Source organism: Lycorma delicatula, chromosome 1 (genome assembly GCF_047948215.1).
Source record: "Lycorma delicatula isolate Av1 chromosome 1, ASM4794821v1, whole genome shotgun sequence".
In the NCBI taxonomy this organism is placed as follows: Eukaryota; Metazoa; Arthropoda; class Insecta; order Hemiptera; family Fulgoridae; genus Lycorma; species Lycorma delicatula.
The window spans coordinates 219,760,016-219,786,471 of NC_134455.1; the positions used below are offsets into that span (position 1 = coordinate 219,760,016).

Sequence of the window (26,456 nt, forward strand, 5' to 3'; positions counted from 1 at the left end):
TGAAAATGTTTCTATGATATTCTATCTAAAACCAAATATTTTCCAAATAGTTATTTGACAAAATCACTAAAAGTGTTTATAATCCTGGATTTTAAAAAATTGGAAAACTGCCAATTTAATTTTGAGTTGAAACTTGGATCAAAGGAGAATATGTACATGCATATTGCCCTTTACAAAGAATTTCTTTTACTTTAATGTTTTAATTACATGTATTCTACATATTCTACCAAGACCGGTATAACGAACCTGAGTAACGGATTCCTGCCAATTCAGAAGAAAGTAGTAGAAAATATAATAATGGGAGGAATCCAGAAAGAGGCTAAAAGAAACCCTTTTATTAAAGATAACAGATCCGTTTAACAATCGTCTTTTGTAATATTGCCCATTGACACACTAAACAGATGTTTGTTCAGTGAGAAGAGTTACCGGACCAAGGCTAGAATGCATGGGAATGAAAGGGCTTGGTCAATTGTTCTCAAGCTCTGAGTTGGATCCAATCGGCAGGTAAAAGGCTAGTAGTATAAATCCTCCGGGGAAGACCAGTTAAAAGTCAGTTTCACAAGGACAATCTGCTAGATGAGAGTCTGCAGATGTGAGTTCTGCGAATCAGTCCACGAGACAGTTTCAGTGAGGAGGTCAGTGAAGGAGCGAATTTTAAAGAAATCTAAGTCGGCGCACCTACGGTAACGTTACACGTAATGGTTCGGTGAGTTACTATAAGACTATGAGTGAAAGAGATAATGACTAAATTTCATTCATTAACTGTTACGGTAGTTTTATTTATGAACAGCAAAGGCATTTGCAGTTCATGTATTTTTACTGTCTGTTATTATTATTAAAATAATAATTGCCACCAACAATTATTATTATTTATTAAAACAATTAATTATTATTTATTAAACAATTATTTATTATAATGTATATAATGTATTGCTACTAAGTTCAATTACTGAAATTAAGGCTGATTGTTCAAATGATGGGAATATTAAACTATGTCCCATAATAGCAAGATACTTTACACTGAGAAACGGAATTCATGTGAAAATTTTAGAAAACAATCAGCTGCCATGGGAAACTCAAACTTTTATCCGAAAAAATTAAAAAAGAAAATTAATGGGAAAACATGGGATACAAAAATAATACATATTATACAATTTTAGTTCATTCTCATTAGCGGTATCTTTAGGTTATTTTTTTACATTTCTTCCTTTTTTATTTTTATCTTTATACATCTCGTCTTTACGTTTCTTGGAAAAGTATTTTTGTTAACGAACAGCAGTGGTTTTTTTAATCTGTTCAGAAAACATTTAAAAACTTAAAACAATAAAAGCTATTTCAAAGGCAATCAACGAAAGAAACATATTGATAAAATTTTAACAAAAAAAATCAATTTTTTTATCTTCAATGATTTTAGGTCAACCCCAAACAATGTGGATAAGATATTAACTAATTTTTAATTTAATACCTACTTCTAAACGTTGAAATTTAAAAAGAATTGAAAAACGTTTGATTGAAGAGGAATTGCAATTATGTATGCATTCATTAGAAATCTTAAGTATTAAAAAAAATTGTGATGAAACCTACTTCCACTTCGTGTGGGTTCTACTGGACGGAATCGAAATGACTTTTTTATTGTTCCGAATTACCCAGAGATATGTCATCAAGTGTCATCGGAATACAAACTTGAGTCTCCTCTAAGAATTACTAAGAAATCCTCCCAAAGCCTTTGCGTTTCAATATTTTAAGATAACATCAAACAAACTGTAATATTTAGAAAAATAAATAAATTAAAGCCTTTGCGTTTGAATATTATAAGATATCATGAAATAAATTGTTATATTTAAGAGACTAACCTTCAGATATAGCATTAACACCTTCTAAGGCAGCTATAGCATTCTTAAAAGGTGAAAATCCCACAAGCAAAACTACTTTTTTAAAATGACTCAATTCTACAACTGATGACTCCAAGCGAGCATCCAGCATCGATATTTCCTCAAATTCAATTACTTTAAAAAGTGCAAAACCAGCTGCATGTTCAAACAAGATGAACAACTGTGACTGAAAAAGACAATACTAAATCAACATAATTATGTTTAATTTATAATTAACATTAAATTACATAAAATAAATTTAGTAATTATTTACAGTAATCCTTAGAAAAAGTAAAATGCATAACATAAGTACAGTAATGTGCAAATTAATCTGAACACAGGGAATATTTTGTTTTGGTCACTGCTTGACCAGACCCCAATCTTGTCTATGTAATGTAAAGTTATAGTTCTTTGGTTATTTAGCAATTTTTATGTTATAAATAGTGTTTTGTGAACGTTTCTTTCATTTTTTTTATTACAAAATCATATTTTCATATTATTTATTCTGTGTGTCTTCAATAAATAATAATGGAATAACTCCAAGAAGCATATGAAAATTGTTTCTCTTTCAGACCAGTATGACATAACAAATAGTTTACGAGTGTTACATTAGTCTAGGAACAGTGAATGCTATTTTAAAACAATTTAAAGAAACTGGTTCCTATACTACCCAAAGGAAAGGCAAATATAGGCATAAAAGATAAAATTACTCAGAGTGGAATTAAATCGAGAATTAGCAGCCAGAGGAACAGATTTACAAATGTCAATTGTTAGATGCCTTCTTCTTGCAGCTGGACGGAAAGCTTGTCAAAACAAAAAAAGGCAGCTTTTAACACCAGTAAAGTGCAAAAAAAAAGCTTTAGCAGGCCAAAGCACATGCTAATTGAATCAAAGAAGACTGGAAAAATGTTGACGAGTCAGTTTTATGTTCAGGAGCAAAGGGTTCTATACTTTAGAAAAGCACCAGATGAAAATACACCACCGGCTTATATCCAATAATCAGTTAAACATCAGAAAATAATATTTTGGGGTTGTTTGACATTTGAAGGCCTTTGTTCATTACTTCCAATAGATGATATGTTGAAAAATGATATATGATTCATATATATGATTCTGAAGGAAAGGGTTGTGACATAACTTCAAAGCAAATTCCCACAAGGCAACTGAGTGTTTCAACAAGATTTGCCACCAAGCCATAGCACCAAAAAAATGGAAAAATTTTTCAAACAATGAAACATCAAAATGCTGTTCAGGAAACTCCCCAGACATAAACCCAATTGAAAATCTTTGGACAATAATAAAAAATGACTCAAAAATGAATTGGAACACAAAAAATTGACCTTATTTATCAATATATTTTTGTTTTATGATGAAGAAATAAAAAAAAAAGTAGTATACTTGTTGAATTGATGACAAATAGTGTTATGTGAAGTGATTAAGAATAAAGAACACAATTATATTAGACATTGACAAATTGAAAAAGTATGATTTTTTTCTTCTAAATAGTTACCTTTTATAATAACAAATGTGTACAGATTAATTTGCAAACTAATTTAAAGTAGTAAATAATAACTTATTTATAAAAATGAAATTCTCCACTTACACTTTATTTAAATTAAAGAACATGGTTAAAGTATTAAAAATAAACTCAGGAATCTTTACAATCTCAGTCACCAACATAAAATTTTATACGAAAACATTTTATGTTTACGTATAAAATTAAACATAAAATTACGTTTACATATTTAAAATGTTTAACATAAAAGTGCTAAAAATACTAATTGTAAACGTACTAAATAAAGTAGAATAAATGAAGCAATAAGTGAAAAAATGAAATTTCATTGATAATATGTAACAGAAAATAAATATAGTTAAGTAAAATTTATAGGAACACTGTCTTGAATATTCTTACAACTTATCATACAAACATTAAAATACATTTTAAATGCAAGAATATTGTCTATCAATGAATCTGCATATGTGTGTGTGTGTGTGTGTGTGTGTGTCCGTCCAATGTTAACTGAAACTTAACAACCAAAACACAGTAAACAGGCAAGTAAACTTACACCAATAATCAACTTTCGCAGGATCCCACAATCAATTACACTGGTTAACATGATTTTTGTCTCACGAGTACCACTAGGTGTACTTATGCAGTTTTTTTATCCTGTTTTCAAATATACATTCAGAATTTCTCCAACACCCACAGTTTTTTGTTATTTTAATTTCTTTATATATTTTAAAACTTTTTTTGTCCATTTGTCCACTGTCAAGTAAAAGCTCCTACAGCATTGTAAATAACATGGAACCAAATGAGCTAACTCAAAAAGTAGCACTGCTACTGTTGTGTAGGTTCAGATACGTATAGACATGTACAAACATGATTTAGTGTAGCACACATTCATCAGACAATGCCAGTTGTGAAATAGTAGTGAACCAGTAAGCACGTCATTGTGAGCGAATTTTTATGTCTGAATTATAGTGTATTACATATTTACAACTTTTATTTCTTTTAATTAGTCATTAGTTACAAAATGCCTAGTTTGTTTAAACTGTCGTAACAATTTTTTTTATGTATGTGGTGAAGTGATGCTCAAGTCCCAAAGATGAAACCTGACCATTAATAAAAATGAGTTATGAACTTATTCTGGATGTAAAGTCAGAGACCAAGCAAGGGCCTGGACCCAACATATCTGTTGTTTATTGTGTTCTAGACTTCTCACTGCATGGAAAAATGGCACACACCACATGCTATTTGCTATCCCTATGATTTAGAGGGAACCCAAAGATCACTCATCTGACTGTTATCTCTACTTAACAAACATTAAAGGAATCATAACATTAAAATCAAAACATAGTGTGGTGTATTCTAACTTGCAATCTGCAATGAGACTAGTTCCAGGCTGCGAAGAATTGCCCATACCAAAGCCTCCAGAACATGTGACAGATGAACAGAGTTCAGAGTCTGATAGAGATTCTGGAGATACAACTTTTGAACAAAGCAGTTCACTTGAGCCCCCCCATTTACTGATTCAAGAAAATCTTAACAATCTCAAACGAGATTTAAAGTTATCCAAAAAACAGTCTGAAATACTTGCTTCCCGGCTAAAAGGATGGAATCTTCTTCAAAAGAATACAAAGATATGTACTCATCATAATCGTCATTCTGAATTTAAAGAATATTTTTCTGAAGAAAATGGCTTAGTGTTTTGTATTGACATTTCTTCTCTTATGGAGACACTTTGTAACAAACATAATGCAACGAAATGGCACTTGTTCATAGATTCCTCTAAAGTTAGTTTAAAACATGTGCTTCTGCATAATGGCAATAAATTCCCATCAGTACCTGTGGCTCACTCTGCTAGTATGAAAGAAACATATGAAAAATTTTAATTTATATTGGAAAAACTTCAATATACATTGTATGAATGGAATATTTGTGGTGATTTGAAGGTAATTGCACTTATTCTTGGTCTGCAGCTTGGTTACACAAAGTACTGCTGTTGTATGAATGGGATAGTAAGGACAGAAAAAACATTTCATTACAAAAGAATGGCCTAAACGTAAATCACTCATTCATGAAAAGAAAAATGTGAAACATGATCCATTGTATAATCATCAAAAAATGTATCTACCTCAGTTAATATAAAACTAGGATTAATGAAGAATTTCATCAAGGCCATGGTCAATACTCCTGGTTCCATGTACTAAAATAAGCGATGCAAAAATTAAAGAAGGAATATTTGTGTATCCACAAATACAATCACTAATGCATGATGAAACGTTTGAGGAACTACTGAATCCACTGTTGTAAGCAGCTTGGCAAGCATTCAAAAATGTTACTCAGAGTTTTTTGGGAAATCGAAAGGCGGAAAATTACAGTGACATTATCAACCACCATCTTATAAAAATTTGGGTTGTATTATGTCCTTAAAAGTACACTTCCTGCACTCGCATCTACATTTCTTCCCGGAAAATCTTGGCGCAGTGAGCGATGAGCACAGGGAACACTTTCATCAGAAGATTTCAACTATGGAAAAGAGGTATCAAGGCAAATGGAATCCTAACATGCTGGTCAATTATTGTTGGACCATCAAGAGCAATGCTCCACAGGCAAAATAAAGCAAAAAATTGTCATTTCTTACTTTCTAGGCAAGTCAAATGTTTGAATACTATGTAGTTAAGAATGCAGAAAGTATTAAAATGTTTGAAATTATAAATGACTGTCTCTGTAACCTTGCACAATGGGGAACACTGATACCATATTTAAATTCAGGAGAAAAAAATACTATCACAATCACGTACCTTTCTTCCAAAGACAAAAAAATTATTTTTTGTTCCCCAGTGTTATTGGTGTTAATTTCTAAATTTACTTATCTGTTAATAATGTTTTGGTAGTTAAGTTTCACTTAATATTAAATTTTATTAGCACAGTGATCAATAAGTTAATGAATATATATGTATAAATATTAGCTTTTAAATTATGATTTACCTAAAAACAACAATAAAATGGGCATGTAAAATTACCTAACTGTAAAACAACACTGCAAAAAATGGCTTAAGTAGCCATTAATGCAATTTCAATAACCTTCTGTTTTAAATGTAAAGAAATCCTAAATTTAGTTCAATGCTCTTAGACATTACAATTAAGAAATAAATTTTATTAATTAGTTAATAAACTATCAAAAACAAATACATGCATTTGGCACAGATCTGTTCATAAATTTATCATCGTATTGCTAGTAAGAGTTCTTCGGTCATATATAAGATGTTTAACTATTATCTGGTCACACAAAACATATCATAAATTTATATTCTTATAAATCAAATAAATAGTAAATTTAATAGGTATTATCAATAACAAATAAGTAAAATGATATTTTTATTTTAACAATGATTAACTCTAAAACTATTAAATTTCTTATAAACTTAAATTTCACATTTGGGCTAGGTAAGAAATGCAATTAAATTTTAGAACTTCACCAAATCATAATAAATGGAAAAAAGGAAAGTAGCTTGCTGAACTTTTGAGACTTCTCACTATTTCAGGAATTCTTATATCAGCAATGCTAGAAAATTAGTTTAATTTTTTATCAAATAACTTAGTATGGTTTTTTGTCTGAATTTTGACAAAACAAACTGGAAAAAATAGACTTTCAACATAATTTATCATTAAAAAGATTTTTTGCTAGCACATTTATGGAAGAGAAAATGATCATAAATTGTTTTTAAGATTTGAAGGTTGAAGATACTAAATTAATGTGTTATACCAAGCTTAATGTTAAGAGATTAAATGTTAAATCACAAACAATATTTATTAAGAATAGTTCTGACACTGTAAGACATGCTTGAGAATAATGAATTCACCAGGCTGAGTGCTACATTCAACAATTTCTTTCAATGTAAGTAGTTGTCTTAAATTATAAATAAGTATTAAAAAAATAAAAATAAAATAAAAAATCACATCAAAGCAAAGTTATCAATGTAACTTTTTTTAAATGTATTTTTATTTTGAGTTGTATATAACTTGAGATCAACAGTCAAATTTGCTTGTAAATTTTTTAGCACTATGAGGATTTTTTTTTATGTTTAAAATTTAACATTTTTCTGCCAGATTTCTGGTCTGTTTTGTTTTAAACAGCTGAATTTCTGAAACCTCTATTTTCCTGTTGACTTTATTTACATGAATTTTCTCAGAATTAAATTCTCCATAAAAATTTATTACAAATTTATATCTGTTATTGCTTATTTTACTAAGAAATTTGCAGAAAATCAAAAAGATTTTTTGCTATAATTTTCGGGCTTTACAACAATTTTCTACAAATCTACTGGAGATGCAGTTCTGATCTTTTTTGTTCAATTTTCAGGTCACTAAACATACACTAACACCACCATATTTTTTCCCCAAAAAATTCAAGTTTTCACTTAGCTCTTGAAGCTGATATCAGGGTGTAGCCATCTCAAAAACAAAGCATTTCTGGACTTAGTATAAATCTGCCACCTATCTCCAACAAAATATATGACAGGTTTCTATAATAAAATTGTTTTCTTTACATTATCTCCCAGTTCCTTAATATTGCTATGTAATTTAAAATCACCCATATAGAGCAAGTTTTAGTAAAGAATCACGTACAATCACAGCAGAAAATGCATAATGTACCTAAGTTTATTATTTGAAAGTAGTCTTTAGTACCTACATAGGTAATTATAACAATCAAACATGTGGGAAAAAGAATAAAAAAAAATACAGATAAAATATGTCTTGGTCCACAGCTAGTTAAAGCAAACCTTTACAATTTTATTACCACAGGCATTAGAATTTATCTGGAAAGAAAGATAATTTTTCCTAAAAAAAAAGTCTTAAAAATAATATCACATTTACTATGCTCATTAAAAAAATGCAAAACGATTCAAAAAAGACTAACATAATACAAAACGAAATGATTTTATCCTAATGACTCCACGTATTACCATATAATGAACAAAAAAAATTTTTAAATCAATAAATCATTAATTAATAATGCAAATATATATGGTATATGTATAAAATATATTATTAATATTACAAAATAAGGATAATGTTTCTTCGTACCTTCAACAAAAAAAAACCGAGTTCTGCAGTAATTTCTAGCATGAAATAAAGCAATTTAATCATATTTTCTCAAGGTAAAAAACTGGTTCAATGGTTTATTTACCTAACTCTCTTCTTTCTATAAGAAAATTACCAATAAAATTGAACATGAAAAACAGTGAAATTTCACTTTTGGTAATTTTTTTCAAGAGCCACGGATGGCATAAACAGGTTGAATTATTTTTTTATATGTAGGTATACATTAGTAGTTTTAACATAAATAATATTAATGGTGATATACGTACCACTAAATTTTTATGAATTTTCTTAAACAAATTTAAAAAAAAAAATGGGGCTGGTGATAAAAATCTCAATTTGCACAATTTACAGTGTTTTTGTAGATGTTTATGCAAATAAAAAAGTCTCTTGTATATTGTACTAATAAAGAAGTTATAACCTCTCAAAAAAACATGAAAACCCTGTTAAAAGCAATACCATTTTGACTCGCTAAGTAAATGCAACACACGGGTTTCTTGTCTTCTTGGCACTTTAATATTTTTTACTTAGTATTGTAGTTGAAATATAATTGTTTGAACCATTCAACTGTAGTGTTCATGTTATATAACAGGTGCTTGAAGTCATTTACAGTCATCAGGAAAATTCATGTTGCAACAAGCTCATTTATGCTTGTTGTATCATTTAGTTTTGCAGTTACAGACTGGTCAGTCTGATATTAGTCAGTGACCTGTTCATATCTTTACAGAGTGTCTCAAATTTCATCCTGTGTATGGAAGTATTTATTAACTAAATAAGTTTTATTTAATAACATTAAAACTACAAATTTTAAAATCAGTTATAATGGAAGAACAATGTTCCATGGGAATTTATGTGAATGAACAGTGTCATTAAACAGAGTGGTACAGTGCCAGAAGAACTCATTAAAAATTTGTCAATTTAGTGATGAAAACCAACAACTTATTTTTTTTACGCGTTTATTCATGTCATTATTGTTTGTAAATATCATGAAAAAAGGTTTTTGTCAAATTCAGTCACCTGTATGGACAGTTCTGTTGTGACCCTTTGAGAACTCATAATAAAAACAGTTAAGAAAAACTTTAAGACAAATAATATTAGAGCAAGCTCTATAAGAACACATTTTTCCAAATTTAAATTTAGTCCTGGAAAGTTTGTTTGTGTTAATTGTTTTAAAAATATTATTTCTAAGCAGAACAAAGAACTGTATAAATGGAAAGATAAAGAGCAATACATTGCCCCACATCTCAAAATTGAACAATTGGATGCTGTTTGTAGCACTTTGGGTGCATCACCTCCATCAAAATTGAAAAAATTAAGTATGGCTCAAAGGCCACCAGCATTAAGTATCTGAAAAATTAAAAAAGAATCTTGCAATTGTGTTTTGACTCAAAAGTTTCTGAAAATGAAAATCCAGCTCAATCTTCTTCACATGAATATGATGATATTTAAAATTAAATTAAAAATGTGTTCTTGCTTCTAAAGAAGAAAAGTTAAAATTATCAGTTTACTTCCCCAATCTTGGACCAGATCTAAAATAATATCAGAGTTCACTCTGTCTGAGCGTTTGGTTAGACTTACTACAGAATTGGTTAATGAGCAAGGCATTCTACCAGAGTTAGGTAAAAACAGGAATTAGTAACAACACAATTAAAAAAGTTGTGTTATATGAAGACAACAATAATAGCAGGCTGTGTCCTGCTATTAAAAAAGGTAAAAAGGATCGTGTTAGCATGCGTGTTGATGGTGTCAAAGTGCATAAGCAAAAGTGCCTTGTTCTGATAAACTTAAATGAATTATATGTCTCCTTTAAAAGTGAAAACCCTGAGGAAAAAATTGGAAGATCAAAGTTCTGCAAACGTCATCCAAAATGGTGCATCTTGGCTGGAGCAACCAGGACTCATACAATTTGTGTCTGCTCCCACCACCAGAACATCAAACTCATGATTGACAGTCCCAAACTTAATGATAAGGACTTAGTAGACATCTTTGTTTGTGAGAAGGATTACTGCTGTATGATGAATGTGTGCACCAAATGTCCAGGTAAGCAGACAGGTGTTTGACATGCTCAACTTTTGGGTAACACAGCTGAAAGGGCAGATATAATTACTGTTCTTAAGACCAAAGATGAGTTTTTCGAATCATTAGTGGAAAAATTGAAAACTCACTATTTCATGTCAAAATCTCAAGCTCAGAAAAAACCAGAATTAGGTGAAGAAGAATGTTTGGTGCTGGCAGACATCGGAGAAAAGTTTTCATTTCTTGTTGAAGTTGCGATGCAAAGCCATTCCACTGGGTCAACAGCCAAGCTACAGTTCACCCTTTTGTATTCTATTTTAAGGAAAATGATGTATTACAACACAAAAGTGTCTGTATTTTAAGTGATCACTTGAAGCATGATATAGCAACATTGTATTGATTTCACTGTTGAAGCAAGTTATCATGGTGAATATATTTTACCAGTTGAACATTTAGATTTGGTATGTGCAGTTTTTTGGCATTTCCCTTATAAGAAGTAACTGTTGAAGTTAGTAAAGTAAAAAATGACTTGAAAAGAAATCGATTAGTTTTTCTTCAATTTCATTAGAAAGTACTTCTTCTATTCCCCATCCATTAGAAATGAAAATGGATTAAAAAAGAGTTAATAAAAACAAGTACTTTTATCAATGAAACAATTATACATACAATCAAAAACCCTTCTCTAACTTAAAAACTAGATTTTATAAATTTACTTCAAATAAATTATAATGGAGTATGAGTTTCTGGAACATATTTTGTATAAGTTCAAACCATTCATCCCTTCATTAGTCTTGTTTAAGTGTTGGGTTTCAAGAGACTGCTTCAGAAAAATAATAATATATGACAACACAAGATGCATGCATGTTGAGCGACTTGCCTTCTGCATCCAAGTTCTTTGGCAGTTTTACTATTTATTGATGAGAAAGATAAACATTATGGATTATGATGATTACAAAATGCTATTGACTAATGCTTGCTGAAACTTTTGAAGAATATCTTAAAGACTATTCGGAATTACTATGGATACAAAAACCTTCCATACTGAATTATCATTCCTCACTCCTGGAACCCTAAACAACAAAGCAGAATCTTTGATATCATACAAAGCAGAATCTTTGATATCTAAGTTTTTTAGTTGCCACGCATCCAAAATAGATTAAACACCATAGAGTTAATTTGGATAGCTGTTTTACAAACACAATAGCAAGGGTGAATATACAATAACAGAACAGCAAGCAATAAAGCCAATGTCTAGTAAAAGATAACTCAATGTAACCTGTATGCTATGACCAATTTACTGGCAGCCATACCAGAGCTAACAAAGAAATGTATATAACACTAAAAAAGAATTAAAGAAAACTATTAGGAAAAAATAATTTATCAAAGTTAGCTTCCAAAGTACAGCCACTACACACCTATACCTCATCCATTTCTAGTAGTGACAACTCTTAATACTGATTTATTTTAATAACTATCATTTTTACCGATAGTATCTAGCATGAAGAGTAATGAAATTCTGTATAAATAAACAAAAAAATATTCTCTTAAAAAAAATGATCAAAAAATATATTTTTTTTAACACAAAAGAAAACCTCCAAAGATATATAAAATTAAAACAAAAAAAAAAGAATAAAAATATTTTCATTATTATAAAATTAAAAAAGAAACAAAACTTAGAATATTCAAGAATAAATAATAATAAATCTGTCCTACCATTAACTATCATTCAAAAACAGTAAAGTATACATAAATGAATCATTATACGAGAGGTCCACCCCAGCTACTACATAGTAATATACGACTCATAACAGAAACAGTTTGATAACCTTGTACTAAAGACAAGCAGGGCTGAGGGAAAGAACTTTCTATTACAGACCTACTCTATTGTTTTTCAAGCGGCTGTATTATAAAAGAATTGTTCATTCACACAGGTTAGTAATAAGTTTTGTAATATATTTAACAATTTAAGATTACTATCAAAACATACAATCTTGACACGTTTCTATGTCATACAGATAAAAACATAAAATGGTTTTACAAATTGAGAAGAAACTCATAACAGTTAAAAGATATAAGTCTGAAATGTATGGGATGATAAGTAAATGTCCATAAAAATATTTAATGGCAAGCAATCAAAATGTAGCTGCATAACAAAGACTAAAAAAATGTTGTCTTTTCCATTCACAGCAAAAATATACCCTAAAAAATTAGTAAATAAAAGTTCAACAACACAGAATAAAATCACATAAGTTTTTATGCGCATTGTTTTTAAATCGGGTGGATAGTTGTTTCTGTTTTTTATAAGGCCTCAAACTCGAGTGCATGTAATCTCTAAGCACACAGTCTGTGTTAAAATGTTTTTAATAGCAATCTTTTTTACATCAAACAATTTACAATTCTCAAAACCAACTTATATAAATTAATTAATCCTCTCAATATAAAATATGTCATGCAATTTAGAATCACTCAATACATATTTCATTTAGAAATATTAAAGTACATAACTTTTTTAACAAGCTGCATAATGGAAGCTATATAAACACTAATACACGGGTAGGACAATATAACTGTAACTGAAACCAACCTTTAATAAATACAAATTAATACTACATTAGCAAGATGTTTTGGATGTCGACCGTGATCTGTATTTATCAATTTTTTTTATTCTGTGTAAATAATAAACACATACAACAGATTTAGCTTGCTATTACCGAAAATTTCGATTCAAATAGCAAACTCCAATTAAACAAGGTAAATATAACTGTTTTCATTTGAAATAAAATAAATAGGTATAGGATATAATTTAAGAAACCACAACACACGCATAGCACATAACCTAACTGTACAACATGCTTCAAATTAAACTAGCCTGATAATTAAGTTACACGGATAAATTATTGATTTGAAAAGTAGAACGCATTTTGAGTTCCATACTTACCATTATTCAACTAAATTACAACATTCATTACAACAAACAACCACACGTTCTTCGAACAAGCCTTACCCAAACAATAACTATTTCCTTTCTGTAACAATTTTACCAACAGAAGAAATAAATGCCATCAATAGAAAAAATAAAAATTCATAATTTTAAAAATATCTTCAAACGCCACATACTTTAATGAATATTAAAAATATAATTTAAGTTAAATCAAATAACCAAGTATCTGATATTCCTTTAACAAAAAAAATATTAAGTAATTTTATCCAGATAAAGAAGCTAAATGCAGCAACAAAAAATTTTGTAATTGTGATCAAGTTTCCATTCCACTGACATGGCCAACAATTTCATATAATTCTCACGGTAAGCAACTGGTAACCGCCAGCCTCGGTGATCATGCAGAGGCTGTACAAACCATATGGCTTAGATCCGGCCCCTGCATAATAATAAGGGAGATTTTTTAGTGTGCGAGAGTCCCGCACTGGCAGTGAAGGCATGACGGTGGCTGGCGCTCCTTTTTCTTCCCCCTGCGAGGAAAAAAATAAATAAAAACTGCCGGCCTCCGTGGAGCGAGTGGTGTCGTCTCGGCCTTTCATCCGCAGGTCCCGGTCAGGCATGGCATTTTCACACACGCTACAAATCATTCATTTCATCCTCTGAAGCATGCTTAACTGTGGACCCGGATGTTGACAAAACAACTGGCAACCACGACGCAATTTGAATATTATTTTTCCACATTGTAACAACCAAAAACAAACCACTTTTTATTGTTTTAATACCAATATTATTTTCTATTATCAATTTTTTAGGTATTAAATAAACCTTGATGTTGGTTGAGGAACTTTTAGTGTTCATTGTAAATCTGTTTGAATAATATTGGAAAGAGACCTTAATATTTAACATCCTAGAACTTTCATCTGGGTTTTTAAGTTGTGAAATAATAACTGCACTATCAGGACATCCTATTTTTGGACAGCCGAAATTTTGTTTGAAAGATTTATTTGGTGATTAGGATGTGACTGTAACTTTGAGAATAATGGCCACAAAAAAGAAAATGTTTGCCCCCACATTATTTTTTAAGGTTGGCAGTACAAAAATAAAGTACTTATAAGTACTTTATTAAAATTGAGTGTATATATATATATATATATATATATATATATATATATATATATAGCACTTTTATTTTATTCAACATCACTTACAAACATGTTTGCTGATTTCATCTAGATCCTATTTAAAGCTATCAACTTATTTATTATAACAGAATAAAAAAGAAATATAGAAATCTGTGAACTAAATTCAAAAATATTTAATAAACTATTCAATATTTATACCTGGAAATTTAATGATAATTTATGACATGAAATAAAAATTGTTTCAGAGATTTGATGTAAAAGAACTGGCAGGCTAGTGCTGTTATGTGTAATTTTAAAGTAGTATTAAAAGGTTAATAACTTTTTTTTCTGGGATTTTGTGTATGAAATTTTATTTTCACAAAATTTGTATCACTAGATACAATACAATCTTATCATATTATTCTTCAGTTTTATAATTCTATTAACATTAACCGGAATTTTGTCATTCACAGTATTTAGTAATTGATCATGTATACTAGTTAAGGCAAAGTACTTTACAAAGGTAAAGTATGGTACAATTGTAAGTAGAACCTTACAACCAGAAAATCAGTTTTTAACTACATAGTTTTGTCTGTAGTATATTATAATCTCAAAGGTTCTGCGTAATTTGACTCGTCAGAATAATTAACATTTTAGTTTCTATTAATAACAAATTTTATTGCTATCTAAGTTATTTATTTATTTAAGAATATTTAATTTTTCTACAATTTTTTTTCTAATATCATATTAATATCTTATTTAGTTTATTTTATTTATAATCATGATTTTTTTTTTAATAATATAATCAAGTAAATTAACAAAAATAAAAATAAAATAGTCCCTATTCCTAAAAAACATAATATCCATGTCTACCATCAAAATGAGAGACCTTATTTTTTATGAAACTCAGGAAAATACTTTGGCGTGTTATATTTCCATTGCTAATTTGATTAAATAATTGATTCATTTGTAAGGCCTTGCCACCAATTTCTTTAAAATAAAATCAAAAGCCTTTCTTTTAATTACCAGTAATACTCAGTTGATATGTTTTGTCGATGTATTGATTATAAAATAATAAAAAATACACTTAATTTTTTAAATTTTCATTTAACTTGTACAAGATCTACTGAAATAATTTTCATTAGTAACTTTTTAATTTTTATTTATTCTGTACTTATTTTATTATTTCACATAATTAATTATCTTCATATATGAATAATTTTATATATTCAGTTCAATTTTACCCCATGTTTTCATAATTTTTAATTAACTTTAACCACTTCTATTTTTAAAAATTATTAATTGTGACTTTTTAATACTGCTCTGATCAAGCCAGGGTTTATGACATTTTCTTCAACCATCTAGGCAAATGCTAGGGCAATTTTTTGTATCTTTTGGTGTGGCACACTTATCCATTCCTGATTACCGATCCTGATTTTCCCATCATTCATGATTATCTAATATATTATTATCTAATGATCAGACTGAGTATACTGATACTGATTATAATAATTATATTAAAAAATTCATTAACATTAAACATGATGCTGAACAAGTGGATGGAGATCCCAAGTCATGAAGTCAATTACTTATAAATTTTGATGAAGTCTGCCATTATTATTCTTAAAAATTTCTTTAATAAAATTAAACTTGAACAAAAATGTCTTATTAAAAACAAAATTATAACTGACAACCACAGATTAATGATAATCGATCAATTGGTCATGGTAATTACTTCTATTTTCTTTCTAAAAAAAATACAAACAAGTAAAAATATTAATAATAAAATATCAGCTGTTATTAAAAAAAAAAAAAAAAAAACAAATAAATATGTAAATAAATCAGTGTTTAAGGTAAATGATTAATCTATTTCAAAATTTTGTTTTTATAATTTACAGAAATATCTACAATATAACAATGTAACAAATAAAACAATAAAAATCCAAAAATAATTAATGCTGTGGTAATTGATGAAGGGAATAAATAAAGACTACTATATTGTTTTTAACATAACAAATTAACAATAAAATTTCCAGAGAATCTCTTCATTATAAGGTACTAGTACTACTACCTCAATAGTAGTAGTTTTTATTTTAATTAGAAAAACTAATGATAAATTAAAAAATTAAATGCAAGACTGAACAAAGTGATAAACTTTTAACAAATATAACCTTTTAATGTTGACTTCCTACATATAATTTACAAACACAAGAGACTGACAAAGAATTCACTCAACTATGAAAGGTTTAAAAAATTAAAAGAGTAAAAACTCCAAAGGTTACATTAGTTCAAATGAAAAATATTTTCTATCCAGAATGATAACATTAAATGAAAACCCCTGACCACAGCATACAAACACACACTTTCACAAACTGTCAAAAATATTTTGCTCATCATTAAGCTTGTATTGTCTCTGCATTTTTTTTTTTTGTAGGAATATAGTAATGTTTTCATGTTAGCACCAGACAATGAATGATGGGAGTATTAAAAATTCAATTGCTATCATTTTAATCATCCATTGACTATAATCTTTTATTTTATCATTTATATAGTTAAAAATTAATGGCTTAATTAATTAATGATTTTTTTTTTCAATTCGAATGAAAAAGTAATTACTACTGCTAATTAATTTAGTATCTGAAGAATTCAAAAATATATAATATCTGATTTTATTATTCCTTTTTAATGAACAACAATTTAACTGATAACTTTTATTAAGACATAATTCTTTATTGAATAACATGCAAATCACCTCTTTTCTTACTTTATACCTAAAATCGAAGGATTTTAATGATTGTCAGTAAAACGTATGTAAGCTACATCATTTCTAGATCACTTCTATGTAAGCTATAAGTACTTCACGGTTTCAATTTTTTAAAAATTATTTTTCTGTTACTACCACTTTGTTTTAGTGTGTTTTTCCTTCACTTATTAGGTCAAACAGAAACTACAAATTACTTTTCTCACAATATGAGACCACGCTATGCACTTGTGTTAATAAACAATTATTATATATCAATCACTTTTCTTGATGCATTTTATTGACTAAGCGTTTCCTAATAACTTTTTCCAAGAGTTGTAAGTATAATGTGTGGTCTGTTCAAAAAATATTCATGTAAATAGTAATGTACCACTTACGGTCAGTTCATTCTGCCTAAGACAAGGATTAACTAACAGAACTTCCACATTAAAATAAAATAAAATGGAAACAAGATAAAAAGAGCACAAGTAGTGAAAAAAAAGAAAAAGTTTATTCATGTAGGAAATTTTTTGTAAATTATAAAAGTATAAAAAAAGAAACCAGATTTAATTTTTTTAATAAATATAAGAAAAACAAATCTAATTTGTATGAACAATCATCAAATCAAGGGCTAGATTACACTCATTAAAGTTATGCTATGCTGGAATGCATGGATTGTCATTAAATTAAAGGCTAGTGTGATTTTTTCCACGTAATTAGATAGTGCACTCAGGAAAACGTTTAAGGTATTTGTAACCATTTTCTAAGAACATTTTACCAATTAATGATTAATTATTAAATGTAATCTAACCACTAAGAAAAATACTACAGAATATATTTTCATCATGTTTTGATTATAAAGCAGTTACCTACCACTTAGGGTGACTATTTGATAAAATCATTTTTAAGTAAACGCAGTGAAAGGTAATAAGTTGTTTTCTAAATGAGGGCTACAAAAGCTCTGAAATGGCAACAGATTCATTTAAAAATTACACAGAAATTTACATTTGCTTATTTCTAAGTAATTAGTATTTATGTTATTCCCAATATTAACATATTAATATAATTCATATGTATACTTACATTCTGATGCTGACTTTTTTCTTTAAAACCAATTTTGAAAAATGTTGGTTTGAGATGAGAACCAATATATACACATATTTTTTTTTTTTTTGAAACTTTAATCTTCAACCAGTAACAGATTTAATTAATAATTTTAATATTGCCATGGAAGTTTTTTTGGTATTCCTGTCATGTTTTTTATCACATAACCAAAGTAGATCTTTTAAATGGAAAGTTACCTTTTCTACATGGAAAGTAATAATTATAATGTGTTTTTCAACATTTTGTCATTATTGTTACTTAATATTAGATTGTTCATTGTAATGATATTCAACCTTATGTAATTGACAGTATTTTTGTGAAAAACTGTCAAGAGAATTAAATGAGGAACTTAGATAAAAATGTAATACAAGTACAAACTTCCACTCTAAGAGAAACTTGTTTCAATCTGCAGGAGTCTTTTTACATCGTTTTTCAGGATTCCTTTCTTATTTTTTATCAAGACCAAAATTTATTTGCATACATTATAAATGGTTTTTTTTCATCAGCAGCAATTTTAATACCTAATAATATTATGTATAATATTAACAATTTTCTTCAATAAAATAAATTAATAAAATGTAAAATAAGATGAATCCTTTTTTAATGAAATAAAACGAATCTAAGAAAGTTACTGAAAAAGGTTAAAAAATATAATTTTTCTTTAAATTTTGGCTTTTAGAATTGACTTTTTTTTTTTTTTGTCTTCAGTCATTTGACTGGTTTGATGCAGCTCTCCAAGATTCCCTATCTAGTGCTAGTCGTTTCATTTCTGTATACCCTCTACATCTTACATCCCCAACAATTTGTTTTACATACTCCAAACGTGGCCTGCCTACACAATTTTTCCCTTCTACCTGTCCTTCCAATATTAAAGCGACTATTCCAGGATGCCTTAGTATGTGGCCTATAAGTCTGTCTCTTCTTTTAACTATATTTTTCCAAATGCTACTTTCTTCATCTATTTGCCGCAATACCTCTTCATTTGTCACTTTATCCACCCATCTGATTTTTAACATTCTCCTATAGCACCACATTTCAAAAGCTTCTAATCTTTTCTTCTCAGATACTCCGATTGTCCAAGTTTCACTTCCATATAAAGCGACACTCCAAACACACACTTTCAAAAATCTTTTCCTGACATTTAAATTCATTTTTGATGTAAACAAATTATATTTCTTACTGAAGGCTCGTTTAGCTTGTGCTATTCGGCATTTTATATCGCTCCTGCTTCGTCCATCTTTAGTAATTTTACTTCCCAAATAACAAAATTCTTCTACCTCCATAATCTTTTCTCCTCCTATTTTCACATTCAGTGGTCCATCTTTGTTATTTCTACTACATTTCATTACTTTTGTTTTATTCTTGTTTATTTTCATGCGATAGTTTTTGCGTAGGACTTCATCTATGCCGTTGATTGTTTCTTCTAAATCCTTTTTACTCTCGGCTAGAATTACTATATCATCAGCAAATTATAGCATCTTTATCTTTTCACCTTGTACTGTTACTCCGAATCTAAATTTTTCTTTAACATCATTAACTGCTAGTTCCATGTAAAGATTAAAAAGTAACGGCGATAGGGAACATCCTTGTCGGACTCCCTTTCTTATTAGGGCTTCTTTCTTATGTTCTTCAATTGTTATTGTTGCTGTTTGGTTCCTGTACATGTTAGCAATTGTTCTTCTATCTCTGTATTTGAACCCTAATTTTTTTAAAATGCTGAACATTTTATTCCAGTCTACGTTATCAAAAGCCTTTTCTAGGTCTATAAACGCCAAGTATGTTGGTTTGTTTTTCTTTAATCTTCCTTCTACTATTAATCTGAGGCCTAAAATTGCTTCCCTTGTCCCTATACTTTTCCTGAAACCAAATTGGTCTTCTCCTAACACTTCTTCCACTCTCCTCTCAATTCTTCTGTATAAAATTCTAGTTAAGATTTTTGATGCATGACTAGTTAAACTAATTGTTCTGTATTCTTCACATTTATCTGCCTCTGCTTTCTTTGGTATCATAACTATAACACTTTTTTTGAAGTCTGATGGAAATTCCCCATTTTCATAAATATTACACACCAGTTTGTATAATCTATCAATCGCTTCCTCACCTGCACTGCACAGTAATTCTACAGGTATTCCGTCTATTCCAGGAGCCTTTCTGCCATTTAAATCTTTTAATGCTCTCTTAAATTCAGATCTCAGTATTGTTTCTCCCATTTCATCCTCCTCAACTTCCTCTTCTTCCTCTATAACACCATTTTCTAATTCATTTCCTACGTATAACTCTTCAATATATTCCACCCATCTATCAACTTTACCTTTCGTATTATATATTGGTGTACCATCTTTGTTTAACACATTATTAGATTTTAATTTATGTACCCCAAAATTTTCCTTAACTTTCCTGTATGCTCCGTCTATTTTACCAATGTTCATTTCTCTTTCCACTTCTGAACACTTTTCTTTAATCCACTCTTCTTTCACCAGTTTGCACTTCCTGTTTATAGCATTTCTTAATTTCCGATAGTTCCTTTTACTTTCTTCATCATTAGCATTCTTATATTTTCTACGTTCATCCATCAGCTGCAATAAATCGTCTGAAACCCAAGGTTTTCTACCGGTTCTCTTTATTCCGCCTAAGTTTGCTTCTGCTGATTTAAGAATTTCCTTTTTAACATTCTGCCATTCTTCTTCTACATTTTCTACCTTACCTTTTTTACTCAGACCTCTTGCGATGTCCTCCTCAAAAATCTTCTTTACCTCCTCTTCCTCAAGCTTCTCTAAATTCCACCGATTCATCTGACACCTTTTCTTCAGGTTTTTAAACCCCAATCTACATTTCATTATCACCAAATTATGGTCGCTATCAATGTCTGCTCCAGGGTAAGTTTTGCAGTCAACGAGTTGATTTCTAAATCTTTGCTTAACCATGATATAATCTATCTGATACCTTGCAGTATCGCCTGGCTTTTTCCAAGTGTATATTCTTCTATTATGATTTTTAAATTGGGTGTTGGCAATTACTAAATTATACTTCGTGCAAAACTCTATAAGTCGGTCCCCTCTTTCATTCCTTTTGCCCAGCCCGTATTCACCCACTATATTTCCTTCCTTGCCTTTTCCAATGCTTGCATTCCAATCTCCAACTATTATTAAATTTTCATCTCCTTTTACGTGTTTAATTGCTTCATCAATCTCTTCGTATACACACTCTACCTCATCATCATCATGGGCGCTTGTAGGCATATAGACGTTAACAATCGTTGTCGGTTTAGGTTTTGATTTTATCCTTATTACAATGATTCTATCGCTATGCGTTTTGAAATACTCCACTCTCCTCCCTATCTTCTTGTTCATCACGAAACCTACTCCTGCCTGCCCATTATTTGACGCTGAGTTAATTACTCTAAAATCACCTGACCAAAAGTCGCCTTCCTCTTCCCACCGAACCTCACTAATTCCTACTATATCCACATTTGTCCTACCCATTTCCCTTTTTAAATTTTCTAGACTACCAACCTTTTTTAAGCTTCTAACATTACACGCTCCGACTCGTAGAATGTTATTTTTTAATTTTCTGGTGACCCCTTCCTTAGTAGTCCCCACCCGGAGATCCGAACGGGGGACTATTTTACCTCCGGAATATTTTACCAAGGAAGGCGCCTCCATTATTGCTATGTGAAAATGCAGAGAGCCACATTTTCTTGGAAAAAAAGCAGGTGTAGTTTTCCATTGCTTTCAGCTGCGCAGTACTCAGAGGACTGAGTGATGTTGATACGGCCGTTTAAGTCGTCCTGACTCACGCCCCTAACAACTACTGAAAGAGCTGCTGCCCTCTTTCAGGAATCATTCCTTAGTCTGGCTCTCAACAGATACCTCTCCGATATGGTTGCACCTTCGGTCCAGCTACTCTGTATCCCTGAGCACTCAAGCCCCCTCACCAACGGCAAGGTCTCATGATTCATAGAGGAGGTTAGAATTGACACTAAATTAAAATTCCTCAACCTCTTTAACTTATACTGGTTAACTTTTAATCTGGTGCTGACTTCAAACAGTCAAAAGCTGAAGATTTGTTCAACTTTTGAAAATTCTTGGTTATTTTTAACTTAATAATTTTTAACAAATCAAGAGTAGTTAGTAAGTAAAAATTAAGAAGTAATTGTTAATTTTGTACCAACTTTTAAAAGTCAAAATCCAAAGAAGAAATTAAAAAATGATTGTATTATCTTTTTAAGATGATTTTAAAAGTTTATTATATTTAAAAAAAAAAAAAAATTATTTTACACTTTTTTATCCTCTTAGCAGCACTCATCTTTAAACAGTATGGAAAATAACAGCCCCAAGATACCCTTATTGGTTGCAGTCTTTCTTTAAAATAAACACAGGTACATACTTACTGACTTTTTGGCACTAATGACCAACCTAGTTATTCGTCATTGTTAAAAAAAATTACAAATTTTATTAAATCTTATTAATAAACAGTTGAGTAAAAATCTCCATTAATTGTTTTGAAAATTTACTTCATTCTTTTACTTACTGCATGAATTATTTAAAATTGGAAATTGAAATAATCTACCCATAAAGTGAAAAAGTTTGAGGTGTCACAGGATGTAGCCTTAAATATGTTCTCAGTGTGCTCCACTAAAAATATAAGTTCTAAGTACTATTTGTTTTTACAACTGTTTATGCAGAAACCTATAAGGTGATTTTTTTTTTCAAGTAAGACAGTAGCTATACTTCTTACAGTCTGATAATTCCACAACACTTGGAAAAAGACAGCAGTACATTTCAACAGAATGCATCTTGGAAACTGAAAGTTGTGAAAAAAGAATAAAATGGGATCAAAGTCAATGTTAGGTAAATAATGTTCATGTACATCACTTATAGTAATTTGTGTAAATTTACACAATATTAGATCCAGGTTTTCTGGCTACTATTGGCATTTATTACCAGCCAACAACCATAGCAATTAATACTACTTTAATTAAAAAATAAAATAGTATAATTAACCTTAATTGACTTTTGCTGATATGAAAAGAGAAAAATGTTTTTTTAAATTAAACTTTAAATAGCTTTAACATAAAAATATGTATTAGAAATTTAAATTTGATATATTTACTTAGCTAAAATTTCTTTATGACTCAGCGGGATTTTAATTTACTCAGTGATTTTTAAATACTCTAGAGCTTTTTTATAACATTCATACTTTTGTGATGTAATGAATATTACTTACAAAGGTGATATCTGGAAACTTGGAAGAGTATGAATCTAATTATGGTATTTTGGAAATAAATAATTAAAGAATAAAAGTTAGTAATAAATTTGTAAAAAATAAAAATTTAAAAACATAATCAGGTTATTATTAAAGTTAGGTATTTGCTTCAATTTACAGATCCTCATTCAACTGTTCTTGATACCTTACTTTTTTTAATTATAAGATTTAAAGTATAAAAATAAATTTTTCTCTATTTACTTGATATAAAATTAAAAAAAAAAAAATTGTATACAGTTTTGTCAATAACTTCTCTTGTAGTTATAGTTTCAAAAACATTTTACAAATCCTCTTGTCTGAACTCTCTCTCACTGGTTCCATTATGCCAGCTCTCTAACATCTGACCTACTCTGTTTAAGGTAAGGTGCATAAAGAGCTTTAAACAAATATTCACAATGAAACAGATTGGTTGTGGTTCTGAAGCAGTTCAAATGTTTTCCTACTCGAAGGATTAGTATTATTTAATACTCCTTGAATAAATTTGGTAGTCTTTGAAAAGTGTAACGACAGGTCATTTAAAAAACTGAAAAGCCCTCTTTGTATTCAGACCAAAATAAACAAAAAATTCAGGGAATATGTTGTGTGATCCAGTTGCCTTCCTCTTTTCTGATACTGGAATGTGCAACTACTAGTTCTTCAAAAATTGTGCCTGCAGTACTGTTTTCTACACTGACGTCCAAGGTCTTAATAGTAAGATATTTATGTTTACTTTACTAAAGAACTGTCAACTTCATTTTTGCCTTTATTGGAAGATTTTATGATACTTTCAGTAATTAAATTTGGATTTATTTTACACATTCTCTTTTAGCATTATTTTTTAATAATCACACATTTCAGCAACAAGCAAAGTTCTCCTATTATAATTTTTAGGTTCAGCTATTAAACAATTTCATTTCACTTCTTTTTTCAGCCTGCATTCAGATACTCTGCCTGGACTATAATGTGCATTCAGAGACTATAAAAGAGCTTTTACAGTTATTGGATCCATGTGTTTATACTGAACATAATGTTCCTCAGATTCAAGTTGCTGAAACCCGTTTCTCAAATTTCTTCTTTGAATGATTACTTGGCTATTTGGTTGTGCTAATTGTGATGCCCATAAGGTCATAATTGTCTACTTTGGGAGAGATCCATCACATTTGAATCATCATATATTAGTCATTGAAAGGCTTCAAGCTCTTCAGTTAATAAGGGTGCACAGCCTTTTAATAAATAAAAATGTATGAGGATAAATCAGTAATTATCCATATTGTATTTGCATTTGTGTCTCTGTAAAAATGTTTGTTGCTGTGTAAAAATGGCAAAACTGCCATTTTTACATGGAGATGTTACATATTGTTTTCATTTTAACATTTCTGTGTTGATTTGAGGTTCATTTGCAGTTGAAAGAAAAGGCTATATTGAAGATCTGTGCTAAGCAGAAAATATCCTTTCCTGTGAAAATATCCTTTCCTCATCAGGAATACAGAAAATCCCTCAGCATGAGGAATCCTGTATAACCCAGTGTTAGTTATGTCCAGGCTGTCCCTAACAATGTGAAAAATGGAAAAAATGCACATTGTGCAAAGAACTGACCAAAATGGTCCAGGTTTTGCTGGACCAAGTAAAATCCCCTCACATCTGCTATTACAGTATTGATTACAGGAAAGAAGAAGAATACTTTTACTAGAAAGACTGATAGTAGTTTTCCAAAAACTACTTCAATCAGTACACCGCCAAAAAATTCCTGCTACACCAATTATGCAGCAAACTACCAAGATCCCTGTGATGGGATTTATTAAAACATCATTGCCTGGTACATCTCCAACCTCCAAGGCTTTTCAAGTCCCTACTACCACCTCAAGGTCTCTTTGAAGATATGGGGGCGGATTACTAAAGCACTTCCTAAAAATTATAAAAATACAAAAGAAAAACTGGATAGTACTTGATAAATAATCTATACACAAGAGTTTTACATAAAACAGGAACAAAGTATTTTATATGGGTACAAATATTCTTTCATTGGATTATTTTCTGCCTCTGTTCTCACTATGAGGATGTTGAAATCCTACTAAAGAAGAAAGTCGTTTAATACTGTGTCTGCAGGAAGCTCATTTCATCCCCAGGATGAAGTGTCTTTTCATGGCTATGTCTGCGAGAGATGCAGCCAACAAACAGAGGGTAGAGGATGTGGAGGTGTGGTTGTTTTCCAGAAGGAAGTTGTATTAGTCATGTGGATTCCACTGGCTTTTAACATCCTTGTGATCTCAGTGAATGTTTGGCACCATTTAAAATGAATATCTGCAACTTGCACCTTCCTCCAAAATCCAATATCAGTGAGGATGATTTATCCAATTTGTTATCACAAATTCCTTTGCCCTACCTAATAACTGGCGATTTCAATGCCTATTGCTCAACATCAATAAGGCTCAACATCATGTTTTTCTAGAGATACTATAGTCGATCGACTGAGGCAGAAGTTGGATATCTATTTATATAATGATGTGTTATTTATATAATGTAATATATGTAATATATTAATTTATATAATAATATAATATAATATATTAATATATATAATAATATAATATAATATATTAATATATGTAATAATATAATATATAATATTAATATATGTAATATATATAATATAATATATGTGTTATTTATATAATGATCATCTAAGTCATCTTCATCAGGTACATTTTCATGCATTGACCTGTCCTTGTGTTCAGCATCCCTATTACCATGTCTTAGTTGGTGCGTGTTCAAAGATTTATTTGGAAGCAATCATAGACCAGTTATAATCTCATAT

At 29.7% G+C, this 26,456-nt stretch overlaps 1 protein-coding gene across 3 annotated transcripts in view; it reads right to left on the reverse strand.

The window, feature by feature from the left end:
- Positions 1 to 13,533, reverse strand: part of Nop56 (Nop56 ribonucleoprotein) — a 41,634-nt gene extending 28,101 nt beyond the window's left edge. For 2 of the 3 annotated variants that reach the window (XM_075372734.1, XM_075372753.1), the window contains exons 1-2: positions 11,372 to 11,395; positions 1,854 to 2,058 (exon numbers count right to left, since the gene is read on the reverse strand). In XM_075372734.1, coding sequence (XP_075228849.1) covers positions 1,854 to 2,058; positions 11,372 to 11,380 — 214 coding nt within the window. In that variant the 5' untranslated portion in view covers positions 11,381 to 11,395. Of the gene's footprint in view, positions 1 to 1,853; positions 2,059 to 11,371; positions 11,396 to 13,432 lie in introns of those variants that run through there. The other variant, XM_075372743.1, reaches the window with a different exon arrangement.
- Positions 13,534 to 26,456: the final 12,923 nt, after the last annotated feature.